The 18,701-nt window shown below is 51.0% G+C and overlaps 1 protein-coding gene across 2 annotated transcripts; it reads left to right on the top strand.

The window, feature by feature from the left end:
- The first annotated feature begins 379 nt into the window (after positions 1 to 379).
- Positions 380 to 18,701, top strand: WDR45B (WD repeat domain 45B). 2 transcript variants are annotated; one of them, XM_081110478.1, is made up of 11 exons: positions 380 to 718; positions 825 to 2,748; positions 6,355 to 6,429; positions 9,666 to 9,767; positions 11,111 to 11,198; positions 12,306 to 12,400; positions 14,529 to 14,719; positions 15,239 to 15,324; positions 16,310 to 16,411; positions 16,855 to 16,976; positions 17,376 to 18,701. In XM_081110478.1, exons 2-11 carry the CDS (start codon positions 2,682 to 2,684, stop codon positions 17,480 to 17,482), a joined length of 1,035 nt encoding a protein of 344 aa, XP_080966604.1. In that variant the 5' UTR covers positions 380 to 718; positions 825 to 2,681; the 3' UTR covers positions 17,483 to 18,701. The 2 variants fall into 2 exon arrangements, with proteins under 2 accessions (XP_080966604.1, XP_080966603.1); XM_081110477.1 differs by lacking the exons at positions 380 to 718; positions 825 to 2,748 and having other exon boundaries at positions 6,250 to 6,429.

The following is an 18,701-nucleotide window of genomic DNA, read 5'->3' as shown; positions in this document are numbered from 1 at the left end:
AGGACAGTGTCCACAGGGGAGCAGGCAAGTGGACAGCAGCAGGTCAACCCAGAGGGAGCCGCTGGCCTGCTGGGCATTGGATGGAGAGAGGGAGGGGCTGCCACGCTGGCCGGGAAGCTGGGGCGGCTGAGGTGGGGCCACTCCTCCCTTCGTTTGCAGCTAGGAGAGGCCAGGAGGGGCCAAGCGGAATGAAAACACCTCAGCACCTCTTCTCCCCTTTGAAGAACGCACTTCTCAAGACCCCACAGGGGAGCGAAGGTGTGGGGCCCACGGATGGTGTCGGCTCCGGGGATGGGTCCCCTGGCCCTGAGGTTAAACGGGGACAGTCTTCTTTCCCTTCCACTTCCTTATTCTTTTCCGATCGAAGGACGCCTCAGGATGACACGTGTGTCCTAGAAGGACTCTGACAAGTTCCTGTGGCCTCTGGGACAGGAGCTCTCTCGGAGCGCACGGTTCCAAGGCCTCAGCCCTCTGCAGACCAGGCTCCAGGTGGCTGCCAGGAGATGAAAGAGGCAGGAGCCCCCCTCACCCCCGACCCTCACCCCCACTTCCATGCCTGGATTTCAGACACTGGCCTCCTGAGTTGTGAGAGGACAGAGTTCTGTGTGACAATTCCTTACGGCAGCCCCAGGACACTCACATCGCACGGAAATAGATGACGTCCCAGGAGGAAGTACCTCGCAGCAGGAGCCCGACACAGGATGAACTACGCGGAAGTGTGCGTGTTTCGGTGGCGAATATGCAGAAAATGTAATTGAGATGTAAACTGAACCTTGAAGCAAACTGTGCCCCAACCTTGTCATTTGTCTTTCTCTCCCACCCAGACCGTAAATGTGCGCCGAGTCACATCCCAGGTGTGTGTGATTCTCTTCTCAAGCGTGGAGATTCAAAACGTGTGCGTACACTGATGTCCTCACTGCCCGTGAAAACACCTGCCATGCGGAGTCATCTCCTAGACCAGGAGCTCACAGCACCGAGGCATCTTCCGGGCAAACACTGAATCTGTGGGGGAGTCGGTCACAGGCTTGGTGACGTTTGTTTTGCCAAAAAGACGGAGGTGGAGATGCTTCCATTTGCTGGAGGACGGCTTCGTCAAAGTGAATGTGAGGAGAAACGGAAGCTGCGTGTGTTGGGGGGACCGGGCAGAGGGGCCTCAGCCCCTTCCAGGCAAGGGCGGCGGGGGGTCCCTGGGTCACTCTTCACAATGTGCATGTTCTTGGCACTTCCCTTCCCCCGGTCCCAGCCTCCACTGGGGTGTTCTCAGGATGCTGAGCTTTTTAAATACATTTTTATTGATTTCCGAGAGGAAGGGAGAGAGAGATAGAAACATCCATGATGAGACTCATGGATCGGCTGCCTTCTGCACGCCCCACACGGGGGTTGGAGCCCGCAACCAGGGCGTGTGCCCTGACCCGGAATGGAACCGTGGCCTCCCAGCTCACAGGTCGACGCTCAACCACTGAGCCATGCCAGCCGGCCGTGCCTTCTTCTTTAGAGCTTTGGATTCTCATCACTTCGCTTCTCTAAAACGCTGGTCACAGTTTTGGCTTCTGATACCGCTGCCCCTCCCCTGCCTCCGTGTGGAACTCAAGAGCAGGCTGCCGCTTCTCCACTTTCACGGTGATGACCCCGGGCATGGAGGCCTCGGGGTCTCGCTGGGTAGGGAGACTGAGGCGGAAAGGAAGGCTCCAAAGCCCACCTGCCCCAAAGCAGCTGCTGTTGCTCCAGCCTCAGCCCTCCTGGCTCAGGGGCCCAGCCAGGACCACCAGGAACGGGGACTCACTGCAGTGAGGGGGACCCCATCTTCACACACCGGTGGGGTGGCATCTCCGAGGAGGGTGCTGGGCAGCACCTGGAGGGCGTTTGCTGTGTGGGTGGGGGGTGCTGGCTGCTCCACGCCGACTCCCCTGCCCTGGCCTGGCACACAGTGTCTTTCATCCTGTTTTCCTTTTAACCCTTGAAGAGCCCCGTCACAGACACGGACGCCCCAGGAGTGTCCGACGGGGTGCCGTGTGCCGTTTCTTTCTGTGGCCTGCAACAGTGGATGGTGTTTTTTCTCACAAAAATAAATTGGGGCTTGAATATGGAAACATGTAATGCCTGTACCCACATCCCGGCTCAAACCGAGAGTGCCCCCCAGAGGTGGGAATGGGCCTCCCTGCTCCTAGGGAAGGGGGTCAGGTGAGGACGAGGGGGGCCCAGTGGGGGTGTGATTTCGGGGGAGATCTGGGCCTTGCCTGCTCAGGAGGGCGAGGGGCACGGCTGCTGCTTGGAACCCCCCTTCTCTCCCCTCCCCTCTGGGGGTCAGCTGCCCTCGGGGTCTCCGCTCACCTGGCAGACAGGCGGTCCTCCACCTGTCAGGCCAGGCCACGCCTCCTCTCCGTCCAGACCCCGCCCATAGACCTGCCCCCGCCCCCTGGACGTGGCCCCGCCCCGCGCACGTGACGCTCTCGGCGCTCCCAACCCCGCCTGCCTGGGTGGATGTGATCGGCGCTCCTCAGCTCACTGGCTGGGCGCGCGCACGCACGCACGCACGCACGCACGCACGCACGCACGCACGCAGTACGTCCGCGGTTCGCTTCCAGCCGCGGCGGCCTCGGTGGCGGCCTGACGGGACCCTGCGCCCGGCCTCCTCGAGCGGAATGCGGCGCTGACGAGCGCGGACCCTCCGCGGCGGCGCCATGAACCTCCTGCCGTGTAACCCCCACGGCAACGGGCTGCTCTACGCCGGCTTCAACCAGGACCACGGTGAGCGCGCCCCTCCCCGGCCGGGCCCCTCCCTGCAGCTCCCAGCACGGCGGGCCTCCGCCCCCCGGAGCCCTCACCGCCGGGGCCTCTGCCCCCCAGACGCCCCTTCTCGGCCGGGCCTCTGCCCCCCGGGCGCCCCCACACGCCGGGCTTCCCCGGGTTGGGCCGGGCCCCGCGCCCCGCCCTCCCGCCGCCGTCCCCATTCGGAGTCGGGGTGCGGGCCGAGGCCGGGGCGGGTCCCGCTCCTCCGGGCCTTTCGCGATTCTCGGGGTGGCGGCTGCCCCCTGTCCGGCCGCCGGTCCAGGCCGCGCTCTCCGTCCTGTGTCCCCGCCGGGGCGGCCCGCGCGAGCCGAGGCCGGAGCCCCCTGAGCCGCGCGTCCCCCCCTCGGGCCACGTCCCCTCCGTCCCGGCTCCCGCCGGGTGGGACCGTCGTCGGGTTGTCCCGCTGCAGGTTTTGGCGTCGCCTCGAAACTCGGCCCCCGCCCCCTCGTTAAAGATCTTTAGCAAATAAGCCGAACGTTACTTAAAAACGCGTCCTAGTCACACTTTGTTTCCTTTTGCATTTTTATACGTTTATTTGATCCAAACTCACTTCATATGCTTTGGAGCAAGATCTCAGGTCCTCCCCGGGGGACAGTTTGAGTGAAGGCGGCTGTCGGGGCGGCTGGAGGCCGCGGAGGGGACGGGGTTCCCGCGCCCCTGGGGGTGCCTGCCCCCGGGAGGGGCGGCCTTGGGCCTGTCAGAGGCGGTTCCTGCGCGTGAAACTGGTTCCCTGTGGTCGCGCTGACGCTTTGGTTGATTCCTGAAGGCGCCCCGAGGGGGCTCGAACCCGACCTGGGCGTTTCCGACGACACTCTGACCCGGGTCGCCCCCCGTGGTCCGAGAGGTTGGCGACCGCTGGTTTCAGGAAACCTCTGGAGCCCAACCAGCCGAGCTACCGGCGGGACCGTGCACTTGTGATTGACATTCTCGAGGGCCTCGTTGTGTGGTGGTGGTGGTGGTGGTTTTAATCAAAATGTCAGTGAAGGAATACCTCCCTCCCAGGGTGTTTTCTCTTGTTTACTGAAAATCAAAGGACTCTTAAGAATTTAGCAGGAAATTACATACATATTTTATTTTACTTACTAGAGGCCCGGTGCATGAAATTCGTGCACGGGGGAGGGGGCTCCCCTCAGCGCAGCCTGCACCCTCTCCAATCCGGGACCTCTTGGGGGATGTCCAACTGCCGGTTTAGGCCCGATCCCGGGACATCCCTCTCACAATCCTGGGCCACTGGCTCCTAATCGCCCACCTGCCTGCCTGATGGCCCCTCACTGCCTGTGGTGCTGGCCTGGTTGCCCCTCACTAACCGCCCCCTGCCAGCCTGGTCATAGGCAGCCATCTTGTGAGGGCGTGAGGCTTAATTTGCATATCACCTCTTTACTGTATTGGGTTTTTTCACATTTTGATCCCAGCTGTGGTCACTGGGTGATTTAAACCAAGGGCTTGCAGGGCGCCGGCGGGGAGAGCTGGGAGGACCTGGGACGGTGGAGCTACGTCTCCACCGCAGGTTTACGAGGTTTCCGAGGTTTCGCCCTTGGGAAGAAAAGAAGGCACAGCTGCTGCTCAGGGACAGGCTGCCAAGAACGTCTACGTGTGGGCTTCCCAAGTTTTGTTTTTGGGAGAATCAGAGCAGGTGCTGTAGGAGCCGGCGTTTGTGAAGATAATGTTGAGCAGACAGTGCCGTGCTTGCCGTGCTGTCCGTGGCCTGTGTTTACTCTGCTCGTGCTGTGCTAGGACCTGTGCACAGGTGTGAAGGGTGAGCTGAAATAGATCAGAAAAACCACGGTGAGAGGTGGTGGGTGTGAGGCTGTGAGGTAGGGACTAGGGCAGTGATGGCGAACCTTTCGAGCTCGGCGTGTCAGCATTTTGAAAAACCCTAACTGAACTCTGGTGCGGTGTCACAAATAGAAATTTTTTGATATTTGCAACCATAGTAAAACAAAGATGTATATTTTTTATATTTATTTTATTTATTTAAATGCCATTTAACAAAGAAAAATCAACCAAAAAAATGAGTCGTAGGTTCGCCATCACTGGAATAGAGGTTTTCTTTAAGTTGAGAGGAGGCCAGTTTACTTCCAGCCTTGGCGGTAGGTTGTGGAGGAGGCGGCAGTTAGACCAAAGGTGGAAAGGTTGGGACGGGTGTGTATGACTTGGGCTAAATGAATGGCCACATGGGTGACCACAGGTGGTTTAGGTTTGGCCTAAGGGCAGGGGTTGTGAAGAAAGTAATAATGAGGTTCGAACGAGTTTGGGGCCAGATACTGGACTTCGGGCAGTGATTTGTGGCTGAACATTGTGGGCGTAGATTACCAGAGGAAGGACAGTCGGAACAAGGTTTTATAGTAACTAAGAATGCTTCAAGACATTGACAATGATGTCACAACTCCTTCAGAAATATGCTTTCAGTGAAAAGAGATGTCTGGCTGATAGGAAGGGAAGGGAGAGAGAACTTTAGAAAAATACTCAACAGCAAGTGACTTGAAACCATTAATGCAAGAAAATAATTCTTATATACGTACCTGCCTTAATGCCAAAGGAGTTGTCTTTGTATTAAGTTTCAATGTAATTATTGTGTTCAAATGATGCTAATTAAGAAACCAGTGAAGTTTATAATTTTATAAAGGCCTCATTAAAGGTTATTTTTAAAATATTTTAAAAAACATTTTAGTTGATTTTTAGAGAGAGAGGAAGGGAGAGAAAGACAGAGAAACCTAGATGTGATAGCAGAACATCAATGGGCTGCTTCTGCATGCCCCCTATCGGGGATCAAGCCCGCAACGCAGGCATGTGCCCTGATGGGGAATCAAATAGGCAACCTTTCAGTGCACAGGATGACAAGTGACACTGTTGTGCTAGGATGTACACTTCCTATATAATGAAGAGTAATATGCAGATTAACCCTCACGCCCTCACAAGATGGCTGCCTACCACCAGGCCGGCAGGGGGGTTAGTGAGGGACGACCAAATGACTGAACAAGCAGGCTACATGGGGTGACAAGGCTGTTAGGGGGCTTAGTGAGGGATGACCAGACAACTGAACAGCATGCTGTGTGGGGTGACCAGGCTGGCAGGGGGCGCAATTGGGATTGACCAGGCCAGCGGGGGGGCAGTTAGGAGCGACCAGGCCGGCAGGGAGGGGACAGTTGGAGGTGATCTGGCCGGCAGGGGGGACAGTTAGGGGTGATCAAGCCCGCAGCGGGGACAGTTACGGGTGATCAGGCCGGCACACAGAGGCAGTGAGGGGTAACCAGGCAGTTGAGCGATTAGGAGCCAGTGGTCCAGGATTGTGAGAGGGATGTCCAACTGCTGGTTTAGGCCAGGATCGGGCTTAAACTGGCAGTCAGACATCCCCCAAGGGATCCTGGATTGGAGAGGGTGCAGGCTGGGTTGAGGGGACCCCCCCACCCTCCGCACAAATTTTGTGCACCGGGCCTCTAGTCATTTAATAACTGCCCACAGGGAAGTGGTTGTGGCCTGTGGAAACCATGTCTGTGTCGTCTGTGCATCTGCTGGCCACTTTCTCTAGACGCAGCGAGCTGATTAATGTGTCTTTCACTTTAGGATGTTTTGCATGTGGGATGGAAAATGGATTCCGAGTCTATAACACCGACCCACTAAAAGAAAAAGAGAAACAAGGTAAGAAGTGACCAACATTTCATGGTTTCTCTCCTTTCTAACCCTCATAGTCTAAATGTTATCCTGTAGATGGAGGAGGCGGCGGGGGAAGGAAGAGATGGACACAGCTGGTTTTGAGAAGTAAATATAGGGTCCATGGTCCTCCATCAACTTGGATGGAGCTGTTTTCTTTCTTTTCTTTCTTTCTTTTCTTTCTTTCTTTTCTTTCTTTCTTTTCTTTCTTTCTTTTCTTTCTTTCTTTTCTTTCTTTCTTTCTTTCTTTCTTTCTTTCTTTCTTTCTTTCCTTCCCTTCCTCCCTTCCCTTCCCTCCTCCTTCCTTCCCTCCCTTCCTTCCCTTCCTTCCCTTCCCTTCCTTCCCTTCCCTTCCTTCCCTTCCCTTCCTTTCCTTCCCTTCCTTTCCTTCCCTTCCTTTCCTTCCCTTCCTTTCCTTCCCTTCCTTTCCTTCCCTTCCTTTCCTTCCCTTCCCTTCCTTCCCTTCCTTTCCTTCCCTTCCTTTCCTTCCCTTCCTTTCCTTCCCTTCCTTCCCTTCCCTTCCTTCCCTTCCCTTCCTTCCCTTCCCTTCCTTCCCTTCCCTTCCTTCCCTTCCCTTCCTTCCCTTCCCTTCCTTCCCTTCCCTTCCTTTCCTTCCCTTCCTTCCCTTCCCTTCCTTTCCTTCCCTTCCTTTCCTTCCCTTCCTTTCCTTCCCTTCCTTTCCTTCCCTTCCTTTCCTTCCCTTCCTTTCCTTCCCTTCCTTCCCTTCCCTTCCTTCCCTTCCCTTCCTTCCCTTCCCTTCCTTTCCTTCCCTTCCTTTCCTTCCCTTCCTTTCCTTCCCTTCCTTTCCTTCCCTTCCTTTCCTTCCCTTCCTTCCCTTCCCTTCCCTTCCCTCCCTTCCCTTCCCTCCCTTCCCTTCCCTCCCTCCCTTCCCTCCCTTCCCTCCCTTCCCTTCCTTCCCTCCCTTCCTTCCCTTCCTTTCCTTCCTCCTTTCATCTTCTACGGTGCCTGGCTCTGTGCAGGGCCAGGATACAGTGGTGACATCGTGGGCATGGGCCCAACTGATTTCTCCAGTGAATTGTCAACTTTGAAGAATCTGTCTTCTGTGTCTGGAGGAACAAGGTGTAGTTGAGCTAGACCAGTCGTCGGCAAACTGCGGCTTGCGAGCCACATGCAGCTCTTTGGCCCCTTGAGTGTGGCTCTTCCACAAAATACCACATGCAGGCGCGCACGTACAGTGCGATTGAAACTTCGTGGCCCATGCGCAGAAGTCGGTATTTTGTGGAAGAGCCACACTCAAGGGGCCAAAGAGCCGCATGTGGCTCGTGAGCCGCAATTTGCCGACCACTGATCTAGACCATTTTCACCCCTCGGTGAAGGTAACATTGTAGAGAACTCACATGGTGGGTTTAATGACAGCAGATGGGACTCTTAACTCTTCGTGAGTGCCCAACTTAGAAATATCTGTAGCAATAAAATTATGTTTTCATGGAGTACAAGCTGGAATCAGGAATTCTGTTACTAAAATAAAATAATGGTAGTCCTTTTCCCATTTGACAGGAAAAATGTTAAATTTACTGATAGAATTTTTTCAATTTGTTTTTTTTCTCCTACATATTTTTCTTAAGCTTTTAGTGTTTCCTGGTCCTGATGGGAGAATCAAGCACTGCCCCATGGATGAACCGATCTCAGATAAATCCTAGGAAGAGAGAGAGATCCTTTTTCCTCCTGCAGTTGTAGTTGTGGTTTTTATTCAATGTACAAGTTACATTTTCTGGTGCTAGAAATTTCTCATCTGTAAGAGGAAGTTACTGCATCCTGGTGCTCCATTAAACAGCCCCCTTTCATTTTAACAATACTCCACATTTTCAGATTTATTTTTTTAAATAGTGGAACCCCTTTGTCAAAGGAAATCTTATGTACAGCCTGGTATGTAAACCAGTAAGTGGTGCTTTATATGTAGGAATTTATTTTGTACCCTGATGTCTGTAACTTTCATTTATTGGAGGAAGACAGGGTAGCCTGGTAATGAAGGGCCAGACTACACCACCCACATTGCTTAGAGCCGAATCTTGGCTCTGGCCCTTATCGGGTTGCTGTGTGACCTTGGGCAAGGCTTTCGCCTTCTCTGGGTCTCAGTTTCTTTATGTGTAAAAGGAGGACAACTGCCTACGGTTATTGTGAAGAGGAATGAGGTGGAACATGTAAAGCACAGACTAGTGCTGGGCACACATGAAGCTCTGGGCAAGCGTGTGCCCCCACCATCTGCAGCAGCAGCATTGCGGGGAGACTCCTGTTAGTCGCCCACGCATCTGACATCTGTTCTTTTTGTTTGGCTTGATAGTGAATTAAGACAACTGCTTTATACAGATAAATAGTTACAAAATATTTTGAAACAGCTTGACTTGCAAATTTCAGGATACTTTTTACTTAAATTGACTCAGAATCATGGAGAGGAGTTAAAGAGTTGATTACTAGCAGCAATAAAAGAGAACAAAATAATAATAGGCATGGAAGAATCTAAAATATAAGCTAAGAGAAAGACACCACACATCTGTGCAGCTGTGACTGGACAGGTAGGAGCTGATTCTTAGGTTGAGGTCTAATTTCTAGAGGTTTTGGTTCCTCACTTGCCCTTTGCTGTGCCCTCACTAACCAGGAGCTCAGTCATTTCAGACCAGAGAGCAAGGTTGGGGAGAACGGGTGGGGCAGCCCTGCTCTCTGACAGTCAGCACAGTGGTGGGACCTGCTTCTCCGAGCCCCCACACTTCTCATTGGGGCTTGCTTCACCTTCCTGAGAGAGCACTGTCTTCTGTCCTGGAGGACATTGAAAATCTGACATGTATTTTCCTCATAATATAGCTTATGAATATTTTTGAGCATTTCAAACTTTAGTGGAAGAAGTGTTTAAATGATTTTTAAAAACTCGGTTTTTGCATTAAAGTGTTTAGCTTGCTTTCTCAGCTTACAGGTTTTGCTATACCATAAAATACGAATTTAGATATGTCATATTTTGCTATATTGGCTTTTTGGGGTGCTACGTGCTCAGCGTTTATGCATGAAAATAGTCGATGGGTGACAGGATGCTGAGAGATGTCTGTAGCTCGTAGCTAATTATTTTCCTATTCAGTCACCATTCTCATTTCTGATGGTAGCTGGATGCTTTAAGTTGCTGATTAAAGTCAAATGCCAACTGTTAGTTTCACCTCTTTTTCCTTTTTTTAAAATTATAAAATATACATACTAACTTTTTAATATCATTTCAGAATTTCTGGAAGGAGGAGTTGGCCATGTTGAAATGTTATTCCGCTGCAACTATTTAGCTTTAGTTGGTGGTGGAAAGAAGCCAAAATACCCTCCCAACAAAGGTAAAGTCATCATGTATTTAATAATTGTGTCTCACGTGTACTAGCTTCTTGGACTTTTGAGAACATCTTTGTGTCTGTGGCTACATTCGATCCCCCTGTGGTTCTGTGTAGTCCAAAGGGCTAGCCTCTGGGGCTTCATCACACCATTTCCAGACATTTCTGAAAATGGAGTTCCCCAGATTTTTTTTTAATATATTTTATTGATTTTTTTTTTAATATATTTTATTGATTTTTTACAGAGAGGAAAGGAGAGAGATAGAGAGTTAGAAACATCGATGAGAGAGAAACATCGATCAGCTGCCTCCTGCACATCTCCTACTGGGGATGTGCCCGCAACCCAGGTACATGCCCTTGACCGGAATCGAACCTGGGACCTTTCAGTCCGCAGGCCGACGCTCTATCCACTGAGCCAAACCGGTTTCGGCATTTTTTATTGATTTTTTATAGAGAGGAAGGGAGAGGGATAGAGAGTTAGAAACATCGATGAGAGAGAAACATCGATCACCTGCCTCCTGCACACTCCCCACTGGGAATGTACCCACAACCGAGGTACATGCCCTTGACCAGAATCGAACCCGGGACCATTGAGTCCGCAGGCTGATACTCTATCCACTGAGCCAAACCGGTTAGGGCGAGTTCTCCAGATTTTTGACACCCTTGATTGGCATTGTTCATCTGCAGAATTCTGTCTGGTTGACAGTTTGCATTTGTTTTGAATTACAGACTTTTTGGTATTTGGTTGCAGAGCCAGAGGAAGTTTGCTTTTGAATCACAAGAGTAAGAGTGATTCAGGCAGTTGTTACACCTGGTGCTAGTGTGCGTTGTTGCCCTTTACGGGGAGCCCACTCAGAGATTTGTTAACCGGGAGGTTTCTGGAACAAAGGTGGCTTTTTGAATAGAGAAGATAAAAATGGCTGGATGCCGCCTTCCCTTGCGTTTCCCCACCACTCCTGGTCAGCATGCTCGACCTCAGAGGTTGTCTGTGAGGTATCTCCGGCCTTGGGATGCAGACTCCCAGCACATCCTGGAGAAGCCCTGCACCGAGAGCAGGCCGCCATTTCTGAGCTTGAAGAAGGTGCAGCAGAGAAAGCCCTGGCCCTGGGCTTTGCATCGGGCTTCACAATGAGATGAACCCAGGTTTCTTGCACATTCACACTGAGCAACTAGAAGGAGGGTTGGATGAAATTCGCCTGAGCACTAGACAAGGGCTGTCAGAGCAGAGAGCAAAGCACCTGTGACTGCGTGAGAGGGGAAGGAGCTCTGCCTGGTCAGGTGACTGGTGTAGGATCCCTTCAGAGTGGCCTGCTTAGTATTGTGTTCACCCATTCTTTCTGATATTTCAGTGATGATCTGGGATGACCTGAAAAAGAAGACTGTTATTGAAATAGAATTTTCTACAGAAGTCAAGGCAGTCAAATTACGGCGAGATAGGTAGGTTTGGTATCCAATTTCTGAAAGTGGAATAGTCACTTTCTCAGAAGGTGGCTGAAATACTTTTATGTTGAAGGAAGAAAGTGTTCAGGAAAATGATGTATTGAAATATGACTACAATAAAGAATTTTAAAAAATTAATGATACAATAAATGGAAACCTCATGAATGTATGACAGGAAAAAAAAAATGTGATGACTATGGTTTATGATCCAAAGGACATAGGATGATTTATGTTACTGCAAGGAAGGCGGTGAATTTTATTGGCTTCCGATGGTCCTTTCGAGGTCAGGGGTCAAGGGTCAGGGGCATAGATGAAACGCACCTGTCTCGGCCTGGCGCTGCCCTCAGTGGCTCTCAGTCCTCAGGAGCGCTGTCTCCATCCAGCAGGTGCTGACGGAAGACACAGGTTTGGAACCAGCTTTTCCAAAAGCTGTCTCAACACATGTGTTCGCTTTGGAGGAACAGGAATAGTTGGAAACTCCTTATGGAGATGGTGTCTCTCCTTGTTGAGAGCGGGTTTCTTTCTCAGCTGCTGCCTTCCGAGTGTTTAGGGCAGTATTGTGGGTAGCAAGGTAGAACAAAGCTTCCCTCATTTGGGTTTAATTTGATACGGTTTACATACTCAGCTGTGGAGAACAAGACACTGAACAAGATGAATGTCATCCCTGCAGTCTTAGGTTTGTTATTTCCAGAGACCCTTAGTAATGCAAATAGTGGAGCCAAATCCAGGACCTCCCACTTCCTGGCATTTCTAAAGTATCCAGACCTATCTAAAAGCACAGAAATGTCATTTCAGCCCCATGTATTCTACTTGGTTCTTACTCCAGGTGGACCAGTTGGTGATAATGTCTCTTTAAATCTCAGCAAGGTCATTAGCCAGCCTCTACCCAGGTGAGAGGCGTTTGCTCCTCGGTGCGGACCTCACCCTCAGGTTGCTCCTGTGTGACTTGCTCCAAAGACCTGCAGGACCCCAGATTCAAGCAAGAATAATCCTTTGATGATGTTTAGAGTTTCTAAGGTTCAAAATGATAAGAGCAGATATCCCATAATATTTGAGTTTTGTTTTGGGGAGAGGAATTCTGATTTATTTTTTCTTTCTTTCTAGAATTGTGGTTGTTTTGGACTCTATGATTAAGGTGTTTACATTCACACACAATCCCCACCAATTGCACGTCTTTGAAACCTGCTATAACCCTAAAGGTAAGAGATTCAGAGGATGCCAAGACCTCCAGGCCGGTGTGCCTGAGGGCCGTGCTGCGTGAGGTGGTCCTGAGGTGTATTGGGGCACTTGCTCCCTCTACTTCATTGGTTCTCAACCTTCCTAATGCCGCAACCCTTCAATACAGTTCCTCATGTTGTGGTGACCCCCAACCATAAAATTATTTTCGTTGCTACTGCATAACTGTAATGTTGCTACTGTTATGAATCGTCATGTAAATATCTGATGTGCAGGATGCATTTTTGTTACAAATTGAACATAATTAAAGCATAGCGATTCATCACAAAAACAATATGTCATTATAGATGTGTTTTCTGATGGTCTTAGGCCACCCCTGTGAAAGGGTCCTTCGACCCCCAAAGGAGTCGCGACCCACAGGTTGAGAACCGCTGCTCTACTTCCTCCTGGGCAACCCTTCCGTGGCCAGCCTCCTCGGCAGTGGCCCCTTGATCAGACTCGGGCCCTCACAGGGCTCCAGGGAGATGGCAGCCATTCGGGAGCTCCGTGTGGGCCCTGGAATCTGTGTTTTTATTAAATTCTGAGGCGTTTCCTTTCCTTTTTCTTCTGGAGGCAAGATGACTTGTGGCTGACTTTGCTATTCGTTAGAAGCTGCTGTGAATGTTGACGTAGAGATCTTTGTGTGGAGCCCTGTGGGGTAGCTCGGTTGGTGAGAAGCATCATCCTGATGCTCTAAGGTTGTGGCACATAACGAGCATCAGCCAGTGAGTGTGAATAGGTGGAACAGCAGATCAGTCTCTCTAATCTCCCTCCCTCTCTACCTCTCTCCCTCTTTCCTGGAAATCAATAAATAAAAAACTTAAAAATAAACAAACCTTTGTATGGATACATTTTTCGTTTCTCTTGAATAAATACCGAGGAGTGTAATTGCTGGGTCATATTGTAATACACATCTAATTCTACTGAAAACTAGCAAATTTTGTATCCATCAGTGATCTATGAGCGTTCCAGTTGCCAGCACTTGGTATTGTCAGTCTTTTAACTTTAGACGGTGTTCTGGGTGTGGTGGTGTCTCCTTGAGGACTTGGGACGGGAGCGTCTCCACGCTTTATCGCCAGTTGTGTATCTTTAGTGTGAAGTATCTTCAGATCTTTTGCCCGTTTTAAAATTGTTCATTTTAATACTGACTGGAAAGAATTCTTGATATAGTCTGATTAAAAATCAAATTAAGTGTGCCTGGCTGGTGTGGCTCAGAGGTTGAGTGACGACCTAGGAACCAGGAGGTCACGGTTCTATTCCAGGTCAGGGCACATGCCCAGGTTGTGGGCTCTATCCCTAGTGTGAGGCATGCAGGAGGCAGCCCATCAATGATTCTCTCTCATTCTTGATGTCTCTATCTTTCTCTCTCCCTTCTTCTCTCTGAAATCAATAAAAACATACTTTTAAAAAATCAGATTAAGTGTAAGAATATTCTGGATTCCTTAGTCTGTTCCAGTGAGCTGTGTTTCTGTCGTCATGTCAGCATCATACTGCCTTGATTTTTGGAGCTTTAAAATATTTCTGGCAACTAGGTGGTATAAGTCCTCCAAACTTGTCCTTACTTTACATAAATATTTTTTGCTATTCCAGGATCTTTCCTTATAACTTTTAGTGTCAGCTTGTCTCTGTCTTCAAAAAAGCTTGGGGAGATTTTAACTGTGAATGTAGATTCCAATCCATGGTCATAGTGTAGTTCCATCTATTAGAACTTTGGTTTTCCTTTGCAACGTGTAACAGGGTCTTAAATTCTGTTGTTGAATTTATTCTTAAGTATTTTGTTTTCTTTTGCTGTTGTTAATGGAGCAGTTTTCACGTTTTACAATTTTGCATTCTCAGTGCCTGACACCATGGAAGACAGACATTTGATAAAGTTTATTCAATAAGTTCAGCAAATGTTTCCAGTTATGAGAAGGTCTCATGGGAGGTAGCTTCACTTGGCCCCCTGGTACCCTTTTTTGATTCTGATATAAATGGAAACCCACAAATAATTCTCACTTTTTTCCTTGGGAACTGGAGAGCAGAGAGCAGGTTGGACAAGGCTTTGCATGTGGGAAAGTGGAGGCTTTGAAGATGATTTTGAATCCTTGACGGTTTTTCTCTGTCTCTGTTTAGGCCTCTGTGTCCTGTGCCCGAATAGCAACAACTCCCTCCTGGCCTTCCCCGGGACACACACAGGCCACGTGCAGCTCGTGGATCTGGCCAGCACCGAGAAGCCGCCTGTGGACATTCCTGCCCACGAGGGCGTTCTGAGCTGCATTGCTCTCAACCTGCAGGGAACAAGAATTGCAACTGCATCTGAAAAAGTAAGGGTGTGTCCCTGCCCTGGAGGGTGTGGTCCTGCTGGTGCCCACCCACCCCTACGACCTCACAGATGGGCTCCGCAGAAAACAAGTGGTCGTTGACATGGCCGGTCCAGAAGTCACTGGACCTGGGCAGCCTTGTCTGTGGGCAGAATTGCAGCCTTGCTTTTCCTAACTGGCTGTGGGGATGACAGTGAAGGTGCCATTTCTTTAGACATGAGTTGACGGCACTCGGGACAGGTCAGCCTGGTCTCTGTGTGCTCTGGGTGACTGCAGGGAGCAGATGCCAGGGCCAGTCAAGGGTCCCAAGTCTCCCTCACCCCTTGGCCCTTGCCCAGAGCTGTCGCATCAGAGAGCCACCAGCCCGTTCTTGGGAACAGTGGAGGGAAACGTCGGGTTTTAGATGATGTGGGTGAGTTTGGGAGGACGGTTGTAGGGCTAGTGGTTTTGTGAATAGATCTCGGTGAAAAAACTAAAACGTTGTGAATCTTTGATAATGAAACACTTCACTGTTTTTCAAAGGGGACCCTTATAAGAATATTTGATACTTCATCAGGGCATTTAATCCAGGAGCTACGAAGAGGATCTCAAGCAGCCAATATTTACTGGTAAGCTGACTGCGTTTCCGCCGAGACAAGGCATTGCTTGGGTGGTGCATTGAAATGGGCCCTGTGTGATTGGAGTCACAGGCGAGACCCCTGGGCAGCAGGCAGGAGGCGGCTATGCTGTGTTGGTGGGGGGCACGTGTCGGCTCATTTTATTAGTAGTAATTTTAACGTTTATTATGGGAATATATACAAAAGTAGAAAGAGTATTATAATTACCATTAACCGTCACCCTACTTGAGCATTTATCAATATTGTCCCGTTTTATTTTACCGCTTCACTTTCCCCCCAGCTTATTTTTCTGGGGTATTTTATGGCAAATGTTAGAGACCTGTTGGCTCCTCTGTAATTACTTAGCCGCCTCTGGGAATCTGAGCTGCTTTCTCCATCGTAGCTGCTACCACACCCCTGGTGTCAGCAGGACTGAGGTGCTGGACCCCTGGGTGGGCAGGATTCCATTCTTTGCATCTGTGGCTCTTGTAGGTGCTAAGCAGCGTTTGGGCCTGGGAGTTACGAATGTGATTCATATATAAACGTAGTGCGTGTGCCTGTGGGGCCTGTGGTGGCCGCGTGCTCTCCTGTCTGCCTCGGCCCCTCCCGCAGAGCCGTGCCTCCCCAGCCGTCCACCTCCAAAGGGGTGGCCTGCACTGCAGGGAGCAGGGTGGTTGGAGAGGTGGAGGTTTTCTCACCCAGTGGCGTGTGGGGCAGCCTCAGGCCCTGGGGCTGCAGTTGGTCTGCAGGAAGCCCTCCCTGTCCCCAGCATCCAGCGTGTCTGTGCCCAGGGAGAGGCCTGCTGTGACACTGGGGTGCTGTGCTTTGACCCCGGGTTCTGTGGTCGCGAGTGCTGTGGGCTCGTTCAAGGAGGGGTGGTCCTTACATTGCTGTCCTGAGTGTGGGACGGGCAAGGTGGCAGCTCGGCGGGCTTGTGGCTGTGGCTGGGCTCCTTGGCACCCACATGAGACCCGAGCGTTGTCCGATTTCTCTGCAGCATCAACTTCAATCAGGACGCATCCCTCATCTGCGTGTCCAGTGACCACGGCACAGTGCACATCTTCGCTGCTGAGGACCCAAAGAGGAATAAGCAGTCCAGGTCGGTTCCAGACGAACGGGCTCGCTGTTGCTTCGTGGGGCAGAGTCAGTGAGGCCCCAGCGGGGCTTCTTCATGGTTGTTCCTTTGATTCTTTGAAAACCAGTGCAGACGATTTGATACTGAAATGGGCGTCATTACTTCCTGTTGTCCCCTCCTTAGAAAATGTCCGCTGAGGACGCAGGCACTCGGTCCTGCATGCCCGTGGCTGTCCGTGTTCGCTGTGTTTAGAAATTTAGTGACAGTCGAGAGCCTGTGTCCCTTCTGGTGCTGATGGCTTCTGGGGTTATTATAAAGCCATTTGTAAGGACTTAGTTTTTTCGTGTGAAAAAAAATTAAAAGCAAAAATAGAATTCAAATTATTAAGGCTAAGACTATGTTAAACAGAGCTGTAGCTTTAAGGTAAGTGAATGTAACTTCTTTTATTTCCTTCCTTGTCCTCATAGTTTGGCATCAGCCAGTTTCCTTCCAAAATACTTCAGTTCCAAGTGGAGTTTTTCCAAGTTTCAGGTTCCCTCAGGCTCTCCATGCATTTGTGCCTTTGGAACAGAGCCAAACGCTGTCATTGGTAAGTGGCCCTGCCTGACGAGGATGACAAGGCCCCCCAGCCCCAGTGTTGGCTGCGCTAGCCCAGCCCTGCGGGTCCCCGTGTCCCCCTCTGTCTGCACAGCCACGTGAGGTGTTCAGCTCCCTACCCTCCGAGGTTTCCCAGGAAATCCTGGGGGCAGAGCCGTTGTTTCTTTAACTGATGACCAGAGAGGGTTTTCCTATGGCCAGCACGCCCAGAACAGCTGGGACTCGGGCCACCTGTGTGCCCAGTAAGGATGGGGAGCCCTGGCCGTCCACAAAGCCACGTACAGCCAACTGCGTGCTGCTCCGCATGGCCCTTTGCAGGTCACTGAGCAAGGGCTGCTTGCTTTCACTTCGCGGGAAGAACCGTGAGTAAGATAGTCTCCTTTTGTTGCAGCAATCTGTGCAGACGGCAGCTACTACAAATTCCTGTTCAACCCCAAGGGGGAGTGCATCCGGGATGTCTACGCCCAGTTTCTAGAAATGACCGACGACAAGCTGTGACTCTTCACCCAGAGTGCAATCAACACCCACGGCCGAGTGCCCCCAAAGTGCTGAGTGTGCCCCTCAAACTTCTGGGGCTGGTGCCGGCACCTTTGGGCCTTGTGGGTGACGGGCTGGAGGGACCGCTGGGGACCTTGGTCTCGAAGCCACATGTGGTTGTCTGTTTCCTAAGCAAGGCTTCGCATTTCCAGTATTAAAGGAAGGATGAGTGCCCGAGCATCGTGGACACTCGTGGCTCCGAGCATCTGAGCCTGCCTGCTGGCTTGCTCCTGTAGTTCAGCCGTGACACTAGCTTCACTGGGTCACCGCTCCCTCCCACCTGCAGTCGGGGCTCCAAACGGACTTCGGGGCTGGGTTGAGAAAAGGATGGACACATAGAAATTTGTTTTTGTCAACAGGTTCCGTTGTTTTCACTGAGTCTATAATGGGGAAATGGACAGATCTATAAATGTTAGTTCTTACAACCAGATTTGAATAGAATAATCATACCAGCAGCTTGCCTTAGAAAAGGAGGAAGGAATTTTCTCCCATCTGAACATGAAGAGCGACAGCTGTGAGTCCCGCTGTGGCCCCTGTGCCCACTGTCACCTGTGGTCAGGCTGTGCGCACGTGCTGGCGGCCTGTCTTTCTGTTGGAGTCGAGGCAAACGCGGGACCTCCCGGTGAGGAAGCGCTTGTGCATCACCTGGGTCTCCTGTGAAAACTCCCAGTTGTGTGCAGGGAACAGCAACGCATAGACTTTAAAGTGAGTCGTAGAAGAAAGCATCCCGTAGAGGATCTGAAGGGAAACACTGACATCTCAGCGGAGCGGAGCGGGGAGCCCTCCCTGCCACCTCCACTTCCTGCCTCACTCCCTTTCTCCCCCAGCACTTGTGAGACGAGCTGCACGCTAACATTGAGAGTGAAGGGCACAGAACTGTACCGCTGGGTAACAGAGGCTGTGGGCTCTGTCCGTGCCGGCGAGGGCTGCTTCCGATGTTCTCAAGTCCCCTTTGAGGAAACTTCGCTGCAGGTCTGATTTCAGGTCGCAAACAGGACCTGCAGCGGCCAGTCCTCCGTTGGCCACTTCTCTCACTGTCGTGTAGTCAGCTAACTTTGTATGTGGGTTTCAGTGTCAAGTATGCATGTTCCTTTCATGTGTATTTAATCATGAAATTTAATTTTGCACACTTTTTAATGTTTCTTTTAAATAAAAGTGACTAATTTTGTTGTACTCTGTA

This window comes from Myotis nattereri (assembly GCF_964212035.1).
Source record: "Myotis nattereri genome assembly, chromosome: 16".
Taxonomy (NCBI): domain Eukaryota; kingdom Metazoa; phylum Chordata; class Mammalia; order Chiroptera; family Vespertilionidae; genus Myotis; species Myotis nattereri.
The sequence above is the reverse complement of the archived record's forward strand: the minus strand, read 5'-3'. Positions and strand labels throughout refer to the sequence as shown.